Here is a 24,848-nt window from a genome sequence, read left to right as displayed (position 1 = left end):
AACCATGGAGACAGACTTCTTCCACCAGCTCTGCTGCTGCAGAGAAAAACAAGAAGCACGGAGGGTGTTAAAGAGTGATTGTGGGGCATTCAAAACAACAAACACAAAAGAAAAAAAACCACAGCCAACCAAGCTACTAGAGCGGTAGAGGTCACACTGCAGGATATACCATCTAATAGAGGGGCAGAGAATTTGTGCTCTCAGAAATAATAGCATATATTCATTCTGAGGATTTCAGAAACAGAGCGCTCAAATTTTATTGAATGCAGTACAAAATATATGCAGATTGGAATCCATTAAGATCAAAGAATCACTTCACATTTTTTTTTATTTCCCCCTCCATTTGTACATCGGTGGTTCAGTGGGGTGCTGTGTGCGGAAATACTTACCGATCCGTGCATCACGTCGTTTTCGGGTCAGGCGCCGCCCACGTGATCTTCACTCTGACCTGTCTGGAATCACCGTGCTTTTCAGAAAACCAGAACTAAGGCTCTCAATGAATTCCTATGGCAGCCAGAATGAGGCTCCATAGGAATGCATTGAGAGCCTGAGTTCCGGTTTTCCGAAAAGCACGGTGGTTCCAGATTCACATGGGCGGCGCTGGAACCGAAAACGGTTTGATGTACGGATCGGTAAGTATTTCTGCACACAGCACACCACTGAACCAGCGATGTACAAATGGAGGGGGAAATAAAAAAAATAAAAAACGTGGAGTGCTCCTTTAATGTATGCACCTGTCTTAAATCCCAGAGTCTCACAATGTGACTTTCTGCCACATGTTACCATGTCAGGGGTTATCCATGTCATGTAAAGGGATTGTCAAGGATTAGAAAAAAAAATGATCTGTTTTTTTTTCTACCCACAAATGGTACATCTTTTTATGGGTTGTGTCTAGTTTTGCTGCTCAACCCCATTAAAGTGAATAGGGCTGAACTGCAATACCGGACACAGCCCATGTATAGACATGGCAACGCCGGGTTTCTGAAAAAAACATCAGATCTTTTTTTTCTAACCCTGGACAAACCCTTTAAGATCATTCGATCAGCTGTAATCTAAATCCAAAACACAGAAAGGCTTGTGGTTCGCTAACAGTGCACATCTCCCAGGCTGGCTACCATACCAGAAATCCTACAAGTTCGTCACTCACCTGAGCTCCTACCAGCTGCAACAAGGCAGAGTTGACAGGCAGCAACTCAATGTCTGTGTTTATGGTGGTCTGGTCGAACGGACAAGCCTTGCGGTGAAGCTTGTTCAGGCACATCTTGCAAACTGTGTGCCCACAGCCCAGGCTGATGGGTTTCCGGATGGTTTCGTCGAAGGTCTGCGTGCAAATGGGGCAGGACAGGAAGTCGGTCCATTGTGGAGCTTGTACAGGCATGTTGTCCCACTTTAAAATAGGAGCTTGCAAAGCAAAGGGTAAGGGAGCTTAAGCACAGATTCCACTGGAATCAAAAAACCTTTCCAAAATAAAGTTTGTCTTTCTTATATATCTTCTGTAAATACAGACAGTCAGCGCATAGTGGAGTATGTGACCTGGAGAAAAGAGAAGATAAAAAAGGTGTTAAAGCATGAAAAAAAGTTATATTGAAAAGCAAATAAAAATATGAATTAACAAAAGTTGCAGATAATTTAAGTAGCATGAACCATCAATATACTAGTATAGGCGCTCAATGATCCCCGCAGTCCATAATCATACAGACCTATGGCGATCTAAGTTAAGTTCGGTACAAGCACAGGCGTTGCGTCCGTCATTCGTCTAATGCAGGGCTGGACAAATCCCAGGAGCCAGGTGGCCAAAGCACCTATAAATTTGCTGCGGGCATCTAACATTTAGGGTGATTTTAAGTTGAAGTCGAAGGCCTCATGCACACGACCGTAAAAACTCCCGTTATTACGGGTCGTAATTACGACCCGTAATAACGGGCTCATAGACTTCTATTGGCCACGGGTACATTCCCGTTTTCTTACGGGAAGGTGCCCGTGCCGTTGAAAAAGATAGAACATGTCCTATTTCAGGCCGTAATAACGGCACGGACAGTCCATAGAAGTATATGGAGCTCTCGTAATGACGGGTGGCTACATGTGTGCACCCGTCATTACGGCAGCGTTGCTAAGCAACGTCAGTAAATAGTCACTGTCCAGGGAGCTGAAAGAGTTAACTGATCGGCAGTAACTCTTTCAGCACCCTGGACAGTGACTACCGATCAGAATAAAGAGCAACCTGTAAAAAAATAAAAGACTTTCATACTTACCGAGAACTTCCTGCTTCCTCCAGTCCGGTCTCCCGGCCGTTGCCTTGGTGACGCGTCCCTCTCGACATCCGGCCCGACGTCCTGGCCGTCCCTGGATGACGTTTCAGCCCATATGACTGCTGCAGCCAATCACAGGATGCAGCGGTCACATGGACTGCCGCGTCATCCAGGGATGTCGGGCTGGATGTGAAGAGAGAGACGCGTCACCAAGACAACGGCCGGGTAAGTATGAATTTCTTTAACTTTTATTACAGAAAGGGCTGTCCCTTCTCTCTATCCTGCACTAATAGAGAGAAGGGGCTGCCGATTAGTGCAGTGCTATTTTGCCGCCAAAAACGTGCCCGTAAATACGGGTGCAAAACGGGTCGAATACGTGTGACACCGGACCCGTATTTACGCCAGCATTTACGGGTGGGAAAAAATACGGTCGTGTGCATGAGGCCTAAGGAAGTTCTTATTGTCTGGGCACATCCAAGCGTGCAGGTTTATGGGGGGAGTTGGGAGACAACTGCAAGGTAACATTTCTTAACAGGAATTATGATGGTAATAGCGCATGGTATGGTTTTGAGGGTTTTACGACCTTCCCCTGGCATTTTTTTTGGGATATTTTCTTTCCACAATGGCTTTATTTGGAGGGGAGCTATGACCGCATGCACGTGATAGCTCACTAGGTAGCTCAAAAGTTATCAAGAGTTACTGCCCATGACATTGAATCGAAGGCCCCACAGGGTGGCATCGATGTGGCCAATAACCGGTTTATGGCTGCATCACCGATGTATCAATGCAACCCCATGGGGGTCAGGCCCAACGGGGCTGCATTAAACCGGCCTCAATGCGTGCGGCCAAAAATCACACTGTCATACTGTTCAGCACAGTTGTCATATTGTTTGTTAATGGCCGTGCAGTGTTGCGACTCCCTGCAAATTCATGCAGCAATTAGGGTCTATTTATTAATGGTCGTATGATTTTGATGGTATCCAGGAGTTTTACCTGCAACACAACGCAGAAATTAACAAGCAAATTGACATGCGGTTTGCGGCCACTTTGTGACCTGGTCGATACAGATTTGTAATTGTAATTCATAACACATCACTGTGAATCTCTGCCACATGAAATGGTCACTAGATGAAGGGTCACGGTTGAGATGCCCTTAAATTCACCAAATCCCATTGCAACATCATGTAAACATAATGTGGGTGAAAGACGTTTACATACAATATGTAATTATCTTAAAAGGGGTTGACCACTACCGGACAACTGATGACTATTCAACCAGATAGGTCATTAATACATGATCTGTGGGGGTCCGACACCTGGACCCCGCATGGTTAAGCCGCTCCGGTGGCCTCCGGACACCAGACGTCCTTGCCAGAAGCAGATGGCTCCGGTCATGAAATAGCGGCCGAGCTGCAGTACTGGAGCTCTGCCCCTATTCAAGTGAACAGCAGCAGAGCTGCAGCACGGCCGCTATGCAGTGTACAGAGCCAACTGCTTCTGGCTCCGTACATTGTAAAATGTTCCATAACATCCGGTACCCAGAGGCCACCGGAGCAGCTGATTGGTGTGGGTTCGGGTGTCGTACCGGCATCGACGATATATTGATGACCTATTCGGTCGATAGGTCATCAGTTGTCCGGTAGTGGACAACCCCTTTAAAGGGTTGTCCAGTCTAAAGAAATTAATGGCCTATACTCAGGAAAGGCCATCAACAATTGATCGGTGGGGACCAGACTCTGGCACCACCGCTGATCGCCTGTTTTCATGGGGCCACAGCGCTCGTATGAGAACTGCTTTCCTTTCGTTCCTTATCTGCTTGTATTGTGATTTGTGACACACTTGTTGCGGCGTTTCCGTTTTACAGCCTTAGGCCTCATGCACACGACCGTAGCCATGTGCACGGCCGTGATTTTCGTGTCGGCCGGCTGCGGACTGTCACCCACGAGCCGCCCGCCAAAAGCGGGACATGCAAATGGCCGCAGCCATTATTTTCAATGAGCCCGGACCGCAGAAGTCGGCCGTAATAAGACAGGTCCGTTCTTTCTGCGGTCCGGGCCCCTGGGCAATGCACGGACTGTAAAAACTATGGTCGTGTGCATGGCCCAATAGAAATGAATGGGGCCGCAATCCTCCCGTGGATTTTCGGGGGAATTGCGGCCGCAAAAGCACGTTCGTGTGCATGGGGCCTAAGGGCTCAATTAGCTCAACAGAGGCCAAAAGAGGTCCTTTTGGTCTCAGTTGAGCTGGTATAGGTCCACATACATTTTCTTTTATGTATGGAATAGCTTAGTAGGCTGGCTACACCATTACAAACAACAGAATCCCGTAAAGAAAAAGTGTTTTTTTTTTTACACAAGGGAACCTATGGGTGATGTATGCCACTGTATGGCATACGTCACAAGTATCCAATAAACGTATAGGTTACAAGCTTTCCATAAGTTACACGTTAAAAAGGTGCATTAAAAGCTTATGGGTGACTGACACATGGCATCAATTCAGCAAATATTGCCATGAAAGTTCATGACATACGTTAAACTGATCCTATAATAGTCTATATGTTACAGATGCCACTGTTTGATCTATCACCGCCTATGTTTAAGGTATATGTAGAGAGCTTTTACAGCATATATGCTAAAAAAAAAACGTGATGTGAACAGAGCCTTAGATGGTTCGATAAATTGATCAAAATGACAGCCGATCGACAATCTAGCGAGTCCTTGACTTTAGAAAGACGTGTATTTATTTGTAACAATAATCATGTTTTTTTTCCTGACTTTTAAAATCGCTTCTCTCCTCCGGTCTCATCTGCTAACAATTAGCTGTATACACGACAATAATTGTTAGGTTTTAAAAGATTCGACAAGCGATCAATGTCTTCATGTTTACACTGGCCAATGAGTGCAAACTTTTATTCGATAGTACTCATTTTTACACGATAAATCGGTGACCCGGTATATATTCTCCCTCACTGGTGGCTCTACAACAGCGGCCTCCAAGCTGTGGCTCTCCATCCGTTGGGAAACTACAACTCCCAGCATGCCATGATAGCCGGAAATCTCAAACCGGAGACACCAATCTGTAAACAACGTTTGCATGAAGTTGCATTACGAATGATGATTCAGAAACGCTATTACGTCACGGTAATCCGGATGCATTAATGGAACGCCAAATAAAACTTACAAAGTCATTTCTTCACTGCAGATCAAAGGCAGCCCCATCCCATTACCACATATACCACGATATAGCTGACAAATTTGCTAAGTTGACTCAAGTGATGACTCACGGCTACACACATTTAGTGTACCTGTCCAATTGCTCTGGTTTCATGACACTTAAGGAGGCGGCACACCTCACCCTGCCTCATTAACCCCTTAACTCCTGGCGCGTCACACGGTAGCGGTGAGTAAAAAGTAGGAAGAGGCGACAGAAAACGTATAAGAAAAAAATATATAAACAGATCACGTTCTTTGTGTGACTCATAGAAGGAAGCTCACATTAGAAACAGATCTCCAGGCAGCAATGACACTTACAAACTTGTGACCCCGTGGGCGGTAAAGGTTGCCTTACAAACTGTTAAGAATAGAGCGCCTGTGACACCGGGCAGCACGTGGGAGATCCAAATATAGAGACCAGTGGGAACGCAGCACATGGTAGAAATAGCATGCCCATCCAGGCAGAGATGAACAAAATGCCAGACATCGCACTCGCCAGTCAGACCACTTCTAGTCACTTGAACTTTATCCCAGTAGGAGTAGATTTACACGGGGTGGGAAAATGGTGGTTTATTGCCACAATTACGATACCTCCGAACCGTGGCAAAATGCTGCATTTTGTTTTGGGAAATCACAGAAAAACCGCAGCATTTTGCGGCAATTGCAGCAATAGACCACACCATGTGTATATTATATTAGGAATCAGGGCCCAGTGCCGAAATAAGCAACTATTTTGGTTTTGAGGAAGAAAAAAAAAATAAATCACCAGAAACAAAATAAAACCAACAAAAAAAATAATACTGGGTAAATTGAGTTAAAGGGATTTTACAGCCGATAAAAATTTATGGCTGATTAGTCCGGGTCCGACTCCCGGGACCCCCGCCGATCAGTCCTTTTGAAGCGCTCGTAATTCTTGCTCACTGTGAATGTCTGACACACATTTAGTGGCGATTCACAGGTATTGCAGGGTTTTGGGAGAAAAGGCTGCAATACCTGTGAATCGCCACTAAATGTGCGTTGAACATTCACAGTGAGCAAGAAGAAATGAAGGGGAAGCAGCGCTCGTACGACCCCCTTCATAACAGCTAATGGCAGGGGTCCTGGGAGATCTACCCCAACCCATCAGCTATTGATTGCCTATCCTGAGGATAAGTCATCAATTTTTAATTGGCTGGAAAACCCCTTTAAAAACAGACCAATTGTCGGGCAAAGAATCGTTCCCGATCTTCACATTGTATAAACAGGGCAATGATCCGCCGATGAATGAGCAAACTCGTTCATTGGCTGCTTGCATAGTTTTAAATGCCTTAAATATTATCGTTGCCGGCAGCACATCTCCCTGTGTAAACAGGGAGATGTGGTACCGACATGATATAAATGTATAAGAGATCGGGGTAACGAGCGCTCGTCTCCATACATAGCTCCTTGTGAAAGCAGCAAACGAGCGCCGATCATCGAGCCGTCTCGTTTGGCGCTCGTTTGCACGGCCCACGTCGAGCCGTGTAAGGGGACCCTTAGACTCTCATAGAAATGAATAGGGTACATTGATTGTTTGCTCCGCTTTGACAAATCCTGGAGCGGCACCCCAGACACTTGATTCCTGGTGGTCCAGTGGTGAGACGCATCAGCTAGGTTAAAGGTCCTATTAGATGGAGCAATGATCGTACGAATTTCGGTATAATCGTTAGAATGTAAGAGATAATCGCCATGTGTAATAGCGTGCAAGGATCATACGATGAACGATAAATCGTTGTGCTTCTGTGGGTCGGCCACATCTACCTGAGTGAAAGACGATCGTTCGTCAGAAATCTTCCAGTCGTTAACAGTTCAAAGATGAGGGCGAACAAGCAACGATCACAGTAACGACTGAACAGCAAATATCTTTAGCGATTATTGGCACACGTAATAGACGGTTTTTCTAAGGCAAACGACTAAATCATCACTCGTCAATGATGGAATATCTGCCCGTCTAATAGGACCTTAACTCTATAGGGAACCACATGGTTTTTAAAATTGAAGTGCAACTTAATCTGAAGGTTCTATTAATATTTATATGAAATATCGTCCCGCGCCCCCACCCCCCCCCCACACTGTAAATTATAGAATTAAAAAAAGTCACCAAGCAGTCCCGTAACTATATAACAGCATGAGGATGCGGTTCATTATATAGATTTATTATTTTTTAATTTATTGCATGGATTATATTATTTCTTATATTGCACACCTCAGCTGCTGCAAAACCTCTTTTTAGAGTAAGGAAAAGCTTTAACCACTGATTGACATGATATATAATATTCCCTCAACTTTTTGAAAAACTGAAAGTCTGCAACATCTAAGGCTCTGTTCTCATCTGTGCTCGCTTTTCCGTTTCTTCATAGGAACAGAAAACTGGAAGCGCCGGATCGTCACATGACGGTAAACCAATGTCGCCCGGCGATTTCTGTCATATTTGCTGGGTGCTATGCTATTCAGCCAGTCAAATATGACCCAATCTGCGACAGATGCTCCGACGCAGATGTGAACGCAGCCTAAGGTGTGTATTATGAAGTTCAGCAGCAGATGCGGCAGAGAACTTTATAATACATACTGCAGCTTCGTTCACACATACTCCAGGGTCCCGTTCCGATGTTCCTTTGGAGCTTTCCGTCGTAACGGGACCCTGGCTGACACAAACGGAAACCGGAGGTTTCCATCACCATTGACTTCCCCAGCGCATATGTGAACGAAGCCTTAAACAGTGGTTTGCACAGGGGAAGGAACTTCCAGCAGCCGTGAAAGACTACTCCTGCAGAGATAAAAAGTGTCTACGTGGCATCGTTCAGCTCTGTATAAGGCTCCGTTTACATCTGCGCTGGAGCGTCCGTAACGGGCCTGCTGAAGATCCGGCAGAAGTTACCAGAAATAATACATGAAGCGCTATTGTTTCCGGTAAAACAACCGACATCCTGACGAAACCCATTAAAGTCAATGGGTTCCGTCGGCTGCCAGTGGTGTCCGTGTTGAAGCAAAACCGTAGCGTCCGGCATTACCTTGTTCTGCTCCTCTGATGGACACAGATGTGAACAGGGTCTAATCGTCACGTTCGGACATCAGAATGTAATGTTTCTGCAAATATTATTCAAATGGTTTTGGGACACCAACCAAATGAAAAAAAAAACACCCACTTTAGTGGTGACATCGAAACATGAAAAGGTGACGCTTCGAGATCTCGGTTATTACACTTGTACCCTAAATGTTATGACCAATGACTCAACAAACATAAGATTACCAAAGGATAACTACACGAGAAAGATATGTAAAACTGTGCCTGAGGTGGGCAAGCAGCATCCGGCTAACATGATGCATCAACTTGCAGAAACCCAGTGTGGAATTCACAGCCCGCACCCACACACTGTAGACCATACAGAACCATGTAAATAATATAAACCACCCACCACACCGGAGTCACAGCCCATCAAATAAAGCAAAAGTTACCAGCCATCAATCAGACGTCACGAGACTAAAGCACACGACTTATAAAATGCACAGCCAAAAAGGCAAAACTAGGTTTCGGGAGGTTCTCGGAACTGGGGAGAAGTGAGAAAGTAGTGATCATGGGGGGGGGGGGGGGAGATTTTCTTTGACTCTTTGCCACCAACCCCTTTGAAAAACATTGCAGTCAGCGTTTCCCTAGCCCAAAATGGCTGATAACAGGGAACAATAGAGGTAATTCAATTGCATAGCAAACGTAGAGACGACAGATTAATTATCGCCCCTTTTCTTGCCACCAAGCAGTTCGTTTTTGGCTTTGTCTCCCGATTCTGGGAGCGAATTAGGTTACCACTATTCCCTTGGGAGCACTGGGTACAGGAATCACACACATTAATGATGTAATACTTCCTAATAACGCCTTGTTGAGAGATGAGAACTGTATGATAAATATGCAGGAACTGAGAATCAAGTTGCCCAATGCCGAGTTCACGTTAATTTCTAGTATGACCCGACCAAAAATGACCAGAGATCATCACTGCGTCACTCAGGACGGATAAAATCCTATCAATTGCTAAACATTTCCTCTAGTGATCACAAATGTCTACAATAGTATCGTGTAAGGAATGATCATCAACAACCGGGACAAGCAGGGATTCAAACTGCTCACACCCTAACAAAAATCTGTAAAGGTTAATGCACTGCACCTATAATTATTAGGACGGGGCGTTTTTGAAGAGTTGTTCTAAACTCCGATATTTTATGGCACATCCACACAATTCGGGTCCAACCTCTAGGACCTGCATTTATCTCCAAAACGGGGGTCACTGAACTCACCCGGTGGGACATTTGCCGGCCGCCGCACCCAGAGAATGGATGAATGAAGTGGCCACACACGAGCACATTCATTCATTTCTATGGGAGTTATGGAAACACCTGAGCCCATTTGCTTGGCTGTCTCTGTAACCCCATGTATGGAGAGAACCTCGTCCATACACGGCCACTTCTATCTAAATAATGGGGGGGGGAGGGGTCCGATGGCTGGAACCCCCGATAATCAGCGGTTATGGCTCGGGGAAGTAGCAAGTGCTTACATATTTTACCTGAAGCATCTGAAATATTACACGACATTAAAACCGAAGGAAGGTCAAGCCATAAATGGTTGCTCCAAGTGAAGATTGAAACTGGCTCTTTACCGTGGCTCCCCGCTGCGGCTAATAGGGGGGTTTCTCAGAAGGATTGCCTAATAGAGCATACGGTAAGAGGTTGTCATTATGGTGCAAGCCATTATTGTTACCAGACCCCTCTTATGATACTGGAATCTGACAGTACTCGCAACACATCGCTGATTAATCCATGGGAGTTGTATTGCAAAAGAAGCATCAGGGATCCTAAGTTAGGGTCAGTTCACACAGAGTTTTTTGACCCGGAAACTGTCGGAAAAAGCGCCAAAAAAGCCTCCCGTTGATTTCAATGGGAGGTGGAGGCGTTTTTTTCTCGCGAGCGGAAAAACTGTCTCGCGGGAAAAAGAAGCGACATGCCCTATCTTCGAGTGTTTACATCTCTGACCTCCCATTGACATCAATGGGAGGCAGAGAAAGCGTATCTCGCGGCGCTCAATGGCCACGGGCGAAAAACGCAGCGAAAATCGGCGTGCAGGTAGAAAAACTCTGTAGGAACCCAGCCTTAAAGGCTGTGTAAATCTTCGAAGACTTTTTGTTATGAAAAGTAAACTTTTTCAAATATGATATTTCGTTTTATTGCTGCAGCTTCTATGTTTCCACTACACATAGAAGCTGCACAACGCCCAAACTTGTCAGTCAGTTGGACTGAAGGCTCGGCTGACATAGGCTCCTGTGTGCCTCTATTATACAATAAAACCCTAAGGCCACATGCACACGATGCGCATTACGTGCAGGTTTGCCACGCTGATTTTCTTGAGACAAATTCACAGCGTAATAAAAAGTACCAGCACGGTGAATGAGATTCAAAGTAATCTCATCTACAAGTTGCAGAACTTTTTGGTACATAAACGGACTTGCGGTGCATATTTTGAACTCTACAGCATGCCAATATCTCTTACGTTCCAGTTAAGAATTGTTTCTGACAAAGTCCTACAATGATGCAGCAAAAACCACAGCATTAAATCCGCATCAAAATGTAATTTTTTAAAAATAAATGAACTAAAGCAAGTGTGGATTTTACCTGCGTTTAGCTGCGGTTTTGATGGAGATTTTTTCCAATTAAATTTCACAACGTGTGCATGTAGCCAAAGGCCATGTTCACACATACCGTAAACAGTGCGGAATTTCTAAATGGATTTTCTAGGTGGAAATTCCGCAGCGTATTACTGTAGCAGCAAAATGGAAGATATTTTAACAAATCTCTTCCACAAGCCACATATAAAACACAAGGAAAAAACAATTGGAAATGGACATTGTAAACGGAATTTCATTCCGTAGAAAGACAATTGTTGTTGCTTAAACACAACAGAATTTCCGTTACAGATTGTCAAAAAATAAATAAATTTTAAAAATAAAAAATCGCAGACAAAGTAGCACAGCATGCAGCGCTATTTTATCCAGGAAAATGATGAACACCATGACTGACCCAATTGAACCCATTTAAGTCAACCGGTTTCATTGGGGATCTTTCAATGCCGTCACATTTGTTGCTCTGCTCCTACAATGGAGTGGAACAACGGAAACAAAAATAAGTGAACAGAGCCAAGGCTTTGCTTTTCGATACGTAAAAATAAACAGAAAATAGGGCCTGTGCACATCAGCGTTGCCCTTCCATTGAGGGGTTCCGTTGGAGCTCTCCATCGGGGGAACCCTTCAACGGAAAGGCAAACGAACACCATTGCTCCCGTTTGAATCACCATTGATCTCAATAGGGACGGCCGCTTTGCTAATGGTTTCCGTCTGTCACAGTTGTGACAGGGCTCCGTTGTTCTAGACAGAACCAATAGTGCAGTTGACTGCACTATTGATTCCATCAAAAAGACGGAGCCCTGTCAACGGTGACAGACGGAAACCATTAGCTAGGTTTTCGTCACCATTGAGTTCATTGATAAGGGAAACGGAACTTGAGGTTTCCGTTTGCTTTCCGCTGAGGGGTTAACCCGACAGAAAGCTCAGACGGAACCCCTCAACGGAAGGGCAACGGTGAGGGGTTCCCCCAACGGAAAGCTCCGACGGAACCCCTCAGCGGAACACAGACGGTGATGTGAATACAGCCTTAGGCCATTTGCCGCGGTTTTTTTGCTGTGTTTTTCGCACGCGGCCATTGAGCGCCACGGGCAAAAAATGCTGCAAAATACTTTTTCTCTGCCTCCCATTGAGGTCAATGGGAGGTCAGAGACGTAAACAGCCTAAGATAGGGCATGTCACTTTTTGCCGCGAGATGGTTTTTCCGCTCGCGGGGAAAAAAACGCCTCCGCCTTCCATTGAAATCAATGGGAGGCATTTTCAGCCGTTTTCCAACGCGGTTTCCGCGTCAAAAAAACCTCTGTGTGAACTTGCCCTAAGATGTATACGTCCACAGAATTTCCTGGCTTATTTCCAAATGTTGGTACGTTTTTGGCAACGTTTGCAGAGTTTTTTTGGTTTGTAAATTAAACACTCCTACAGGTTCTCAATTGGTAATTGCATTGACCGCAATTAATATTCAGGTTTTTCTGTGCGTTTTTCTTTTTTTAATCACTTGCATTGTGTCCATCATACTTTACCTCTATGAATGTGTTAAAAAATAATTAAATTCCTCTATTATATCTGTTACAAACTTTACGATTTGTCCTTCGGTTAGGATTTTCCGTTGTGGCTTATTGACAGTTTACAAGAAGTACACATAAAAATTGACCTAACAAACGAGATAAAAAAAACTTTATGACCATTTGTGAAACTAATTCCGAATACAAATCTAACGTTCACCACGCCAGTTCCAAAAAATGACACGGATAACTTAGATCCTGTGATCTTTGTAAACATCGGCAATACACTCCCTAACCCAGCGATCGCTCTGCGCAAACGTGAGCCGTCCAGAAGGTGAACATGGATCGCTGACCATGGATCGCTGAAAACATTAAAATGCTCTTCATGTCATATTTGTGGGCGCACATCCGAATCCCATCATACAATGGTGCAAAAATTCAGATATCCCAACCGTCTGTGCACTGGTGGAGAAGGAAAACTCGTAGTTTGACCCGCCAAATTAAAAAAAAAAACGACAGTACCGTGAGCACAGCGATTATAAAAACGTATTATGCTGCACAATACAAGCAGCGATTCATATAAAACCGTGTAGGAGTAGAAAGCTGTCAAACGGCATCAATACAACACAGCGGCTGCAACGCTCCCCGACACAGAAGTCACAATACACAGAGCAAAGCTGGATGCCGACAGACGTACCACACGAGGGTGGCAAGGACTTGCAGCCAAATAAACAGAGCGTCAACCCCTTCCCACAGCTCAATCTCTGTACAATGCTGCATTACATGTAGTAAAAAAAGAGAAACCCAAGCTCTTCCTGTCAGAGGTTACACAATATCCCACACCCAGTGCTGCAGACATGACAACAAGCTGCCCGCAACGTGCCGGGGACCTCCTGCCACCCCAGCGCATGAAGCAGGATTCACCTACCAGTCTTATGCCCCTCCATCAAGCTGCCACAAGTCCACGGCGGGTGCAAATCCCGTCCTGAGAGAACCCCAGTGTAATAAACTTGCTGTATTCTTAGCCTTGCTTCCTCATTCCTCCAAGTTATTTGCAACGCCCTCCTTAAAGGGGCAGCGCTTCTTTTAAGAAAAGAGGAAGTGAGCAGTAATAATGTCACGGCTAAAGCTAGAAGAACAAGTCGGGTTCATTTACATGGAGAGAGGGGGAGGGAAAAATAGTTTTCAAGTGAAACCCAGCAGTGGGCTAGAGAGGACGACAGGTCTGGGAGAAGGGGCTGGAGGTGGCTACACGGAGCGTCTCCTCCACAGTAGGACGTGTGCTCTGGTTTTGTTCAGACAGGGACTTCAATTCCATTTCCATTGTTAAAGATGCCAATTTACAACAAACCCCAAAAAATAAATGTATCAACAATTTGACCGTAACTGTAGATGGTTATTGATAATCGCCATCTTTGGTACCAAACATAATATTATGGCAGATTTATCAAAGGTGTCTAACCATAAACTGTCCTTGTTGCCCATAGCAACCAATCGCAGCACAGCTTTCAGTTTCCCAGAGCAGCTGAAGAAATTAAAGCTGTGCTCTGATTGGTTGCTATGGGCAACAAGGACAGTTTTACTGTTAGACAGTGTTGTCCATCAGTGGCAGTGCCACCCAGTGTGCCCAAATCTAGTATCAGTGAGGGTTTATCTGATTCTAGAACAGCTGAGTGACGGCCAACCCAGGCTACGCAGACTCTTAGGCCAAATGCACACGATGCGTATTACATGCAGAATTGCCACACTTATTTTCCCGCCGGCAAATCCGTGGCGTAATACAGACAAAGCAAAGACAATGAGATCTCAAGTAATCTCATCTACGTGTTGCAGAATTTTTCCACACGTAAATTGACCTGCGGCGCGTATTTTAAAATCTGCAGCATGTCAATTTGTCTTGCGTTTCCGTGCCGTCGCACAATTGTTTCTGTTCAGTTCTAAAAAAAAAAAAAAATCCAACAATATCCGCAGCATAAAACCGCACCTATTTCCAGATTTTACCTGCGTTTACCAATGTCCCTAGTTCATACTTAGCCGTATAGGTAAAGCGGACGTAACTGGGCAGGTTTGCCATTCAGTGCTCTAGTAAAGAAGGGTGAAACCCTGGGTGGGCTGCAATATCGGCTTTTAAGTTTTTTGCCCACTTTTCTAAGTTGAAGAGGGTATATAGACACACCACGTAGACACTGCAGATTTTCCATCCGGAAATTCTGCAGCGCATTACAGTAGCAGCAAAGTGGATGAGATTTGAACACGCTGCGGAAAAACATGCAGAAATTGACCTGCGGTGCGGATTGTAAGGCCATGTGCACGGCCGTGATTTTCCGGTCGGCCGGCAGTGGACATGCACATGGCCATGGCCTTTATTTTCAATGAGCCCGGACCGCAGTAATAAGGCTTGCCCGTTCTTTCTGCGGTGCGGGCTCGTGGGCCATGCACGGACCGTGGAATAAATGGGGCCGCAATTCTTACGTGGAGAATTAATGATATAGGTCACCTGGGATCTTGAAACGAGTAAAATAAAAATAAAAATTATATATTAAATAAAATGCGATTTTGTGTAGAAGAACGGTGATCCCAAAAACGTACTTCGGCTCTGTTCACACTTCATATGCTGAGCGTATCCATAGAGCCCTGTGTACCCCACGGATGCCAAAAGGAGTGTGTTTTGGCTTTTTATTTTCTATTGTAAAGGAAACCGTAATCTGCTGCACTTCCCTATACAGTGGACCACCAAAAAGAAAAATGTATACCGCAAACTCGCAAAGTATACTTTTTTAAATTATTTTTTATTTCTTAACATGGGGGCCTACGTATGACATATGCCACTCTATGGCATACGTCTGGGCTTGATGTTTGGTGAATACCATACATCAGTAGATTTCACCAACATATGCGCCAAACGGAAAGCCCGGACGCAATGTGAACAGAGCCTTAAGTCCCACTAACCAATGATCCGAATGCTCGTTCCCGATCATTGCCCTGTGGAAAAAAAAAGGGCAACGATCAGCCAATGAATGAGCAAACGCTTGTTAATTGGATGATCGGCCTTTCTATGCGGCCAATAAAATGGTCGCTAGTCAGCAGATGTGGAGCCGACATGACGCAAATGTTTGAGAACGAACGATCGTAGTAACGATCGTTTGTCCCCATACATTACCGATTATCGCTGCTTATAAAAGAAGCAAATGAGCACCGACAGACATGCGGTTTCGTCAATCAGTGCTCATTTTCACGGCCCACATCAGGACGTGTAAAAGGACCTTAAAGAGGCTCTGTCACCAGATTTTGCAACCCCTATCTGCTATTGCAGCAGATAGGCGCCGCAATGTAGATTACAGTAACGTTTTTATTTTTAAAAAAACGAGCATTTTTGGCCAAGTTATGACCATTTTTGTATTTATGCAAATGAGGCTTTCTAAAGTCCAACTGGGCGTGTTTAACGTTAAAGTACAACTGGGCGTGTATTATGTGCGTACATCGGGGCGTGTTTACTACTTTTACTAGCTGGGCGTTCTGACGAGAAGTATCATCCACTTCTCTTCAGAACGCCCAGCTTCTGGCAGTGCAGACACAGCGTGTTCTCGAGAGATCACGCTGTGACGTCACTTCCTGCCCCAGGTCCTGCATCGTGTCGGACGAGCGAGGACACCGGCACCAGAGGCTACAGATGATTCTGCAGCAGCATCGGCGTTTGCAGGTAAGTCGATGTAGCTACTTACCTGCAAAGGCTGATGCTGCTGCAGAATCAACTGTAGCCTCTGGTGCCGACACGATGCAGGACCTGGGGCAGGAAGTGAGTGACGTCACAGCGTGATCTCTCGAGAACACGCTGTGTGTCTACACTGCCAGAAGCTGGGCGTTGTGAAGAGAAGTGGATGATGCTGATTCGTCAGAACGCCCAGCTAGTAAAAGTAGTAAACACGCCCCGATGTACGCACATAATACACGCCCACTTGGACTTTTACTGTAAACACGCCCACTTGGACTTTTGCAAGCCTCATTTGCATAAATACAAAAATGGTCATAACTTGGCCAAAAATGCTCGTTTTTTAAAAATAAAAACGTTACTGTAATCTACATTGCAGCGCCTATCTGCTGCAATAGCAGATAGGGGTTGCAAAATCTGGTGACAGAGCCTCTTTAACCTAGACTGCAGTGTTTACCAGGCTGGGTGGGATTCTCAGCGCTATTCCTGTGCGCACATTAAGTATGGCTGTCACTATACAACACATTATGGCTCTAGAGAGACAGGACTGACAGGAATTTGATATCTGCTAAACCTGGCCAGCTGGTTTTATTTTTTAGACATACCAGACTTTTCCTTGTAGGCAATGTTTGAGCTACCTTTGTGACCGAGATAAGTTGGGGGTTCACTGGGATGTCCCGTGTGTGCGGAGCGGCTGATGATGGAAAAACCCCAAAAGATGCTGCTTAAATGTGACGAAAAACCCTGGGAATGAAATCGGTTGCTCTTGATCCACCCCAAGTAATGGCAGCGACTACTTCTGGTGCTACTTTACAAATAACTGAAAACTTCCTGGTTACCACAAACGGGGAGGTTAGAAGAAGGAAAAGGACGTTTCCTTGTCAGTGACCGGTCTATCTTACCGTTGCTCATTCACACTTATACGTAGATATTTGCTACCTCGGCTATTTTTACACTTTTGACATACAGAAATAAGACCAATTAAAAATCTAATTATACCCCCATACTGATTCATGTAAGTAGACACCTAGTAAAAATGTCACCTAGCACATTATACTCATGGACGCCTTCATGCAATTTTATACGAGTAAAAAAACGAATAAAAATTAATGTTTGTAGCTATAAGTATGACCAAAGCAGAGCTCGAGACTTACAACACTTGCTAAAAATAATAGTACTAGATGGGCAGATGCCACTTGCCCAACTGAAGAGGCCAAAAACATCAGCAATACAGACATCGAAACATCAGTCAGGGAGCCGTCAAACGGTCCGATAATGCGCAAGGGGGTGAAATGTGCAATTGCGAATCTTCACTCTCATTTAGTAAAAAAAAAAAATTAAAAGACCTGCCCACACACGTGGCGGATTAGTCCACGTCAAAGTCTGCAGGGGAAATCCACTGTAAACACCCGCAACAGAATGAGCGTGCTATGAATTTGAAAACGCGCAGAACGCTCAGATTTTCAGGCGGAAAATGTTTTGCAGCTTGTGAATGAGATTTGCTCATATCTCATCCACATGGCTGATCGTGTAATCCACAACATTTCTGTCCCGCGTGAACCTGGCCTAGAGATACGTTCAAATGTAGTGTAAACGCTGTGAATTTTTCGCATTGGCTTTCAACGCGGAAAATCTGCAGCGTATTACAGAAGCAGCAGAGCGGATGAGATTCGAACAAATCTCATCCACACGCTGCGTAAAAAAACAAACACCGAAACGTTCATAAATTGAAAAGTCCTGATGTATCACATACGTCCTTGGCAGTGAAAGGGTTGATGGAATATATTTGGCCTAAATGCTACCCGCGATGCCATTCTGCACGGCCAATGCGTGTATGTGTCATGATGGTTCAGAACAGCATGGCTGCCAAAAGACAGCAGCATCGGATGCAGAGAATGGGGTGCCATCACGAGACCACTGCTCCGTTATCTCTTCCCTGATGATAGAGATCTGAGAATGACTTGGATGATACATGTGAGCGCCCTCTAGTGGCTGCCATAAATGAGGACTCCACTAAACTGCAGTTTTAACATTTTTAATCGTAACATTATGAATCAATATTTATTCTTAAGTATTTACCAATAAAAGTTATATTTTATTAGCAATTAATTGGAGCAAAGGAATTATTCTGCCCTCTGGGCAATTGTGTGTATATATAGGTTAATATACCCTGCAAAATGGAGGGGGTGGGGCATAATTTGCTTCAATATGGCATCAATGGGGGGGCACTGTGTGGCTGCCACTGTTTTGGGGGCACTGTGTAGCGGGCACTAATATTGGGACCACTCCAAAGAGGAGAGGTGGCCAGGCATGCATGCGCCTCTCTCCACTGTAGTTAATAAGAGTTCCCGTAACTCCCATAAATTATGGGGTGCGAGTCTCTCAACTTAGGTGCATTTTACTCCAGCGCTCTTTATATTAAGATTTGCGTATAAAACTCCAGTCTTAATTAATTCCCCCCTAAGATTATAGCGATAACACCAGATCTGTATATGCATTATTGTGATTATTAAATAATAAGTGTTAGGGTATGTTCACACGCCCTATTTACGGACGTAATTCAGGCGTTTTACGTCTCGAATTACCACAGAAAAAACGGGCTTTTTGTTTACGCGCCGTTATCAAAATATTGCACGTAAAAATACACCCGCGTCAAAGAAGTGCATGTCACTTCTTGGGACGTAATTGGAGCCGTTTTTCATGGACTCCAATGAAAAGCAGCTCCAATTACGTCCGTAAAATATGCCGCGAAAAACGTGTGCACTTGTCAAAACGTCTGAAATTCAGGAGCCGTTTTCGCCTGAGAACAGCTCCGTAATTTCAGACGTATTTGGCGTTGCCGTGTGAACATACCCTTAGACTGGATTCACACGAGCATGTTCGGTCTGTAAAGAACAGGACGTATTTCGGCCGCAAGTCCCGGACCGAACACACTGCAGGGAGCCGGGCTCCTAGCATCATAGTTATGTACGACGCTAGGAGTCCCTGCCTCGCTGCCGGACAACTGTCCCGTACTGTAATCATGTTTTCAGTACGGGACAGTAGTTCCACGGAGAGGCAGGGACTCCTAGCGTCGTACATAACTATGATGCTAGGAGCCCGGCTCCCTGCACTGTGTTCGGTCCGGGACTTGCGGCCGAAATACGTACCGTCCTTTACGGTCCTTCAGTAATCGAGGCAGATTTTGACCAGCCTGCACTTTCTTCGCAGCATTTTTTTCCCCCGCGGCCATTAAATCTAATGAAGGACCACAGGCAAAAAAAACGTGAAAAAAAAAAAAAGTTAGAAACGAGAGTCGTGGGTTTTTCTCCCTCCCATTGATTTTAATGGCAGGTCAGAGGCAAAAACAGCAGCAAGAAAGAACATGCCGATTATTTTTCCTGCAAGCAGCCAACCGCCGCCCGGGAAAAAAACCAAAACTCTGCCTCTCATTGAAATCAATGGAAGGGTGATTTCGGCCATTTTTTGGTGCGGACTTGGATGCGGTTTCCATGTCGAAAAACTCAGTGTGAACTGACCCCAAGGCAAATACGGATGTACATCCGTAGCCGTCCACAATCTTCTATGGGCGAGTCCGTGCCGCAATTGTGGAAAGGGATAGGACACGTTCTATATTTTGCGGATCATTTCAACGGCCCGGACACACATCCGTAAACAGACGGCAATGTGCCCGTGGCCTATAGGAATGAATGGAACCGCAATTTCATCCTTTACCAGATCCGTAATTACGAATGAAAACTACGGTCGTGTGCAAGGGGCCTGAGAGTGCATCTTTCACAGTTTTGGTGCGTCTTGTCCCCCTGCAATTTCTGTGATAACCGCAAAAGTGGCATAAAATTTTCATTAAAAAAAAAAATGCAAAGTGAAGCAAACGACAAGGACCTTATACATCGCCAGTCTATAGTCTGGAGGTCTCACCGGACTCTATATGGAGTTGTGCGGAGAAGCAGCGCTCATGTACAACGCCGCTCCATATGAACTTCTCACCAGGACTCAGGATCCCCTTCAATTGTGCAACGCAAAGACTAGAAATCTTAGTAACCGGTTTCTCATAACCGCAAGGAAAATTACAGCAGTTACATAACCATTAGCGCTATTTAACGTGAGCCATTTTATACAGATTTGGGTTGAATAACACCCCTGGTAACTACAGATGACCCGAGCATCATTCATGCTATAAACCCCATACAATAATGTCTACCATTAGCGAACATTCAGGTTATTCCGGACACTTCTTTATGTATACGGATCCATCACAGCACAAGTCATTTACTCATTCACACTTCATCATGTCTGCTTAGCACCTCTCCCATTATAAGCAGGATACGTGGTGTTTTTTTAATTAGGTCTTCAAGTGAGTAAACTAGTTCCTAAAATAACATCAACCGCAAAAAGAAAAAAAAACAACATATACATTGGGCTCACACATTTAACAATGGTGAAGCTCCTACTGTACCAGAAAAACAGCCCCTTTCCATCCGCCCCATATGGGGGTGGGGGGTACCCAGCTCTTGCGTTTGTGGTCCCGGGCCGTCAATGTATTGATATTGTTAATACATATTTAGGAAATATTTTGTTCTGATTTGGGTCGAGTGCTATGACTTATATTTATTGATACAGTTTGCAATACTAAGGCCGGGTTCACACTGAGTTTTTTTGCAGGCGGACAATCTGCCTCAAAATTCTGTTTTGAAGTTTGAGGCAGATTATACTCTGCCGGCACGCCGATTTTCGTCCAAAATACGCTTTCTCTGCCTCCCATTGATGTCAATGGTCGGTCAGAGGCATAATTGCGCGAAGATAGGGCATGTCCCTTCTTTCTCCCACGAGTAGGTTTTACCGCTCGCGGGAGAAAGCCGCCGCCTCCTATTGAAATCAATGGGAGGCATTTTCGGCCATTTTTTGGAGAGTTTTGCTCCGGTTTCCGCGCCAAAAACTTTGTGTAAACTTCCCTGTCAAATAGATGATTTGGTGCCTTTGTTAAAAGAATTATCTGAGATAAAAATATAATTTATAGCAAAACCCTGTGTATTAAGTGTTTTACCTCAGAAGCTGGAGGTATTTTTATTTTAACTCAGAGGCCGGGGGCCTCGTTCTAGAGATAGATGTGGGTCCCAAAAGGGTATTCCCATCTTGGACATTTATGGCATATCCCGAGGATGTCCCCTTTTGGGACCAGCACCTATCTCTAGAACGATGCTCGCGGCCTCTGAGATATGGGAATTACGGAACAATGTAGCTCAGTGAACCACCCAGTCAGGAGGCCCCATAGGTGGGACCTGCATCTACGAGACATTCACAGCATTTTATTTTTTTAAACCTCAAAAAAATAAATTTAAATGCTACCAAAACCTGAGTTGTGTGCGAATTCAGCCTAAAATCTCAGAACACCCCTCTATTAGCCAGAGCGGCACACACTGTCCAGAAGCCTCAATGATCACATCCATTACAATAGCCACCATACTACCTAAGGGTTGATATATATAGGACATATCGTGGTTTGAAATAGCTGCAACATATCCACAAAATTTAGTGTGTTCACACTTTGTCGCCAATTTGCATTTTTAGCTGCAATTTTCACAAAATGACAGCAGAACAATGCGGTTTGGTCACGATTTTGCAAAAACGTATGCAAAAGCTATGATTTGGCTAAACATACCTTTTGCGTTTGTGTTTTTTTTTTACCAAAACATGTGAATGGGATTATTAAAAATCCCATTCATTTTAATGAAACCAGCACGTATGAATATACCTGAACATTATGCAGTGAATGACTTCTTGCTCCCCCCTCATGGCTGCTTTGCTTCATCAAGAAGTCCCCTTTTCCTGTCACAATGGCAGCCGGAGCACGTGTACATCATTAACAACAGCAACTTCACATGACTCAGCGTACAAAACGGAAATCATCATCAACTAAACCATCAGAGAATTACATAACATAAATTTCCCTCAAGCAGGTAAAAAAAAAAAAAAGAAGTCACACAATAAACCACAATGTAAAACCCACAGATGAAGCCGTTTTTCCACAAGAAGCCACATTACTGTAACAACGTAAGAAGAAAAAAATATACATTTTTGGTAATAAGTATTCTGTTACTTTCTGTCAGAACCCATAGTAGTGCTGGATAATATTCTAGCTGCAAAATATGGGAACTACATATACGGCAGCCATGACGGAGTGTAACACGCCCAGGGAGCTGCGCCACATTGATCACACCACATGCAAAATTTTAATGTTTGTGGCCATAGGAACCATTTTTGGCCATATTGCAAACGGACGCATCCTACAACAGTTTTGACAATTATCCCTCAATATTTCTAACAACTGCTGCCTTGGTTCGCTACAGGGACAAAACGGCTGCCACATCAGTAAAGGATCACGCATTGATTTGCAGTTAGATTTCGCAAAATGAAAGGGAAAAAAAAAATTACTTGACTAAAAATCAAACAACCTTTCACCTTCTCCATTAAGAAATTTTATTTTTTACATTTTCTATAGGGTAAAAATATTATAGAACTTCTGATCTGAGAAAAAAAAAAATCTAGCTACAAGAAAAAATAAATTAAAAAAACTTGATAGTCACAGGTACAGACCGCTCCAAAGACAGAAGTTCAGCAACAAAAAGGTGAGGTCTCCAGCTTAAAAAGGATCTTCACAAATGTCTTGTTCCTATAAACCTTAGGCCTGCTTCATACGGCCGCGTTCAGTCCATGAGATACGGACCGTATATTTGCCGGACCGGACTCCTGGCATCATATTTATTAGGAGTCCCATACTGTAATGATGTTTTCAGTGCGGGACAGTAGTCCAGTGGGCAAGCAGTGGCACACAGCATCATGGATGACTATGATACTAGGAGTCCCGCTCCATGAATTGTGTTTGGTTCTAAAAAAAACTTCCTATATACGGTCCGTATCTCACAGACCAAACACGGTGGTGTGAAGCCGGCCTTACATGCCCTAGGCCTTACAGTATAAAAAGCCGTCATACACTTTCAATAGCGGTCGGCCGAACGCTCGTTTGCCTGACAGCTATTTATAGTGAATTCCCATACACCCTCGGTTCAGTCGAGCGTGCAGGTTTTTTCAATGGGAAGAGGGGAGTAAGCTGCTGTGAGACCCCTCTGGCGCAGGCTTTTCTATTCTGAGAACACAAGAATCAGGTGTGGATACTCAACATGCCCGATTCACACGAGGGTATGTTTATAGAAGTTGTTGTTTTGTTAATGGAGCTTTTTTGCTGTAATCGTGGCAAAAACGTGACATTTTTGTCAAAACCTGCCACAAAAAAAACACAACTCATAAGGGGAAACATATCCTTGGATGGTTAACTGGTCCCGCAGAACCTAATCTAATGTGTATGGGGGGGGGGGGGGGGGATCTTAAAGGCTGAGAACACATTTTAAAACTATTTTTTTATAGCTGCTTTGTAGCCTTTATACAGAGCAGCTGTATCTAGAGCTGGAACCGGTATCCGTCAGCTCAGCGGGTCATGCGTGACTGACACGCAGGATCCACCTAAAATGTATCACATCTAAGTTATGACAGTAGATGTGATCGATAACAGCTCGATCCCCTGCGGTCACTGAACCAGCCAGTGCCGCTGACCTGACCGATACAGGTTTCAATGCTAGATACAGCTGCTCTCTATACAGGGTATAAAGCAGCTGTATCTCAAAAACGAAAACATTTTTAAGAAAAAGTAATCAGAAAGTTGCACCAAACACACGTATATACATTTTAACGTTTTCAAATGCCTTTAGAAGGGTTTTCCCATCATCTGACAACCGATGACCCATTCACCGGAGGTACACGCTGGATGCAGTTAGTTCCCGGCCACAAATAGCGGCCGAGCTGCAGCTCTGCTCCTACTCAAGTGAATAGGAACAGACCTGCAGTACGGCCGCTATGCTATGTATGGAGCAAACTGCTTCCGGCTCCGTACATAGCATTATGAGCCATAACATCCGATGCCCGCAGGTCTCCAGAGAAGCTGATCGGTGCGGGGTCCGGGTGTCGGACCCGCATCGAGAATATACTGGTGACCTATCCGGTGGATAGGTCATCAGTTGTCAGAAGGTGGAAAACCACTTTAAGGCCTCATACACATAGCAGTATAAGGATATGTTCACACGCAAACTCAAAAACGTCTGAAAATACGGAGCTGTTTTCAAAGGAAAACAGCTCCTGATTTTCAGACGTTTTTGAAGCCACTCGCGTTTTTCGTGGCCGTTTTTAGAGCGGTTTTCAATAAAGTCTATGAAAATCAGCTCCAAAAACGGCCCAAGAAGTGTCCTGCACTACTTTTTCGCGGCCGTTTTTCAAAACGACCGCGTAAAAAAACGGCCCATCGGAACAGAACGCACTTTTTCCCATTTAAATCAATGGGCAGATGTTTCGAGGCGTTCTGCTTCTGATTTTTCGGCCCGAAAAACGGCCGAAAATAGGCCGAGTGAACAGTGAGTCGGCCCTCAGTTTAGAATTATACTCAATCACCA

The 24,848-nt window shown here is 44.6% G+C and overlaps 1 protein-coding gene across 4 annotated transcripts in view; it reads right to left on the bottom strand.

Annotated features, from left to right (window-relative positions):
* Positions 1-24,848, bottom strand: part of RC3H1 (ring finger and CCCH-type domains 1) — a 75,405-nt gene that overhangs the window by 44,578 nt on the left and 5,979 nt on the right. For all 4 annotated transcript variants that reach the window (XM_075833060.1, XM_075833063.1, XM_075833062.1 and 1 more), the window contains exon 2: positions 1,148-1,533. In XM_075833060.1, the coding sequence (XP_075689175.1) occupies positions 1,148-1,378 (231 nt within the window). In that variant the 5' untranslated portion in view covers positions 1,379-1,533. The remainder of the gene's footprint in view (positions 1-1,147; positions 1,534-24,848) is intronic.

The sequence above is a fragment of the Rhinoderma darwinii genome, chromosome 7 (assembly GCF_050947455.1).
Source record: "Rhinoderma darwinii isolate aRhiDar2 chromosome 7, aRhiDar2.hap1, whole genome shotgun sequence".
NCBI lineage: Eukaryota > Metazoa > Chordata > Amphibia > Anura > Rhinodermatidae > Rhinoderma > Rhinoderma darwinii.
Note: the sequence above shows the minus strand (reverse complement) of the source record. Positions and strands in the feature narration are given on the sequence as shown.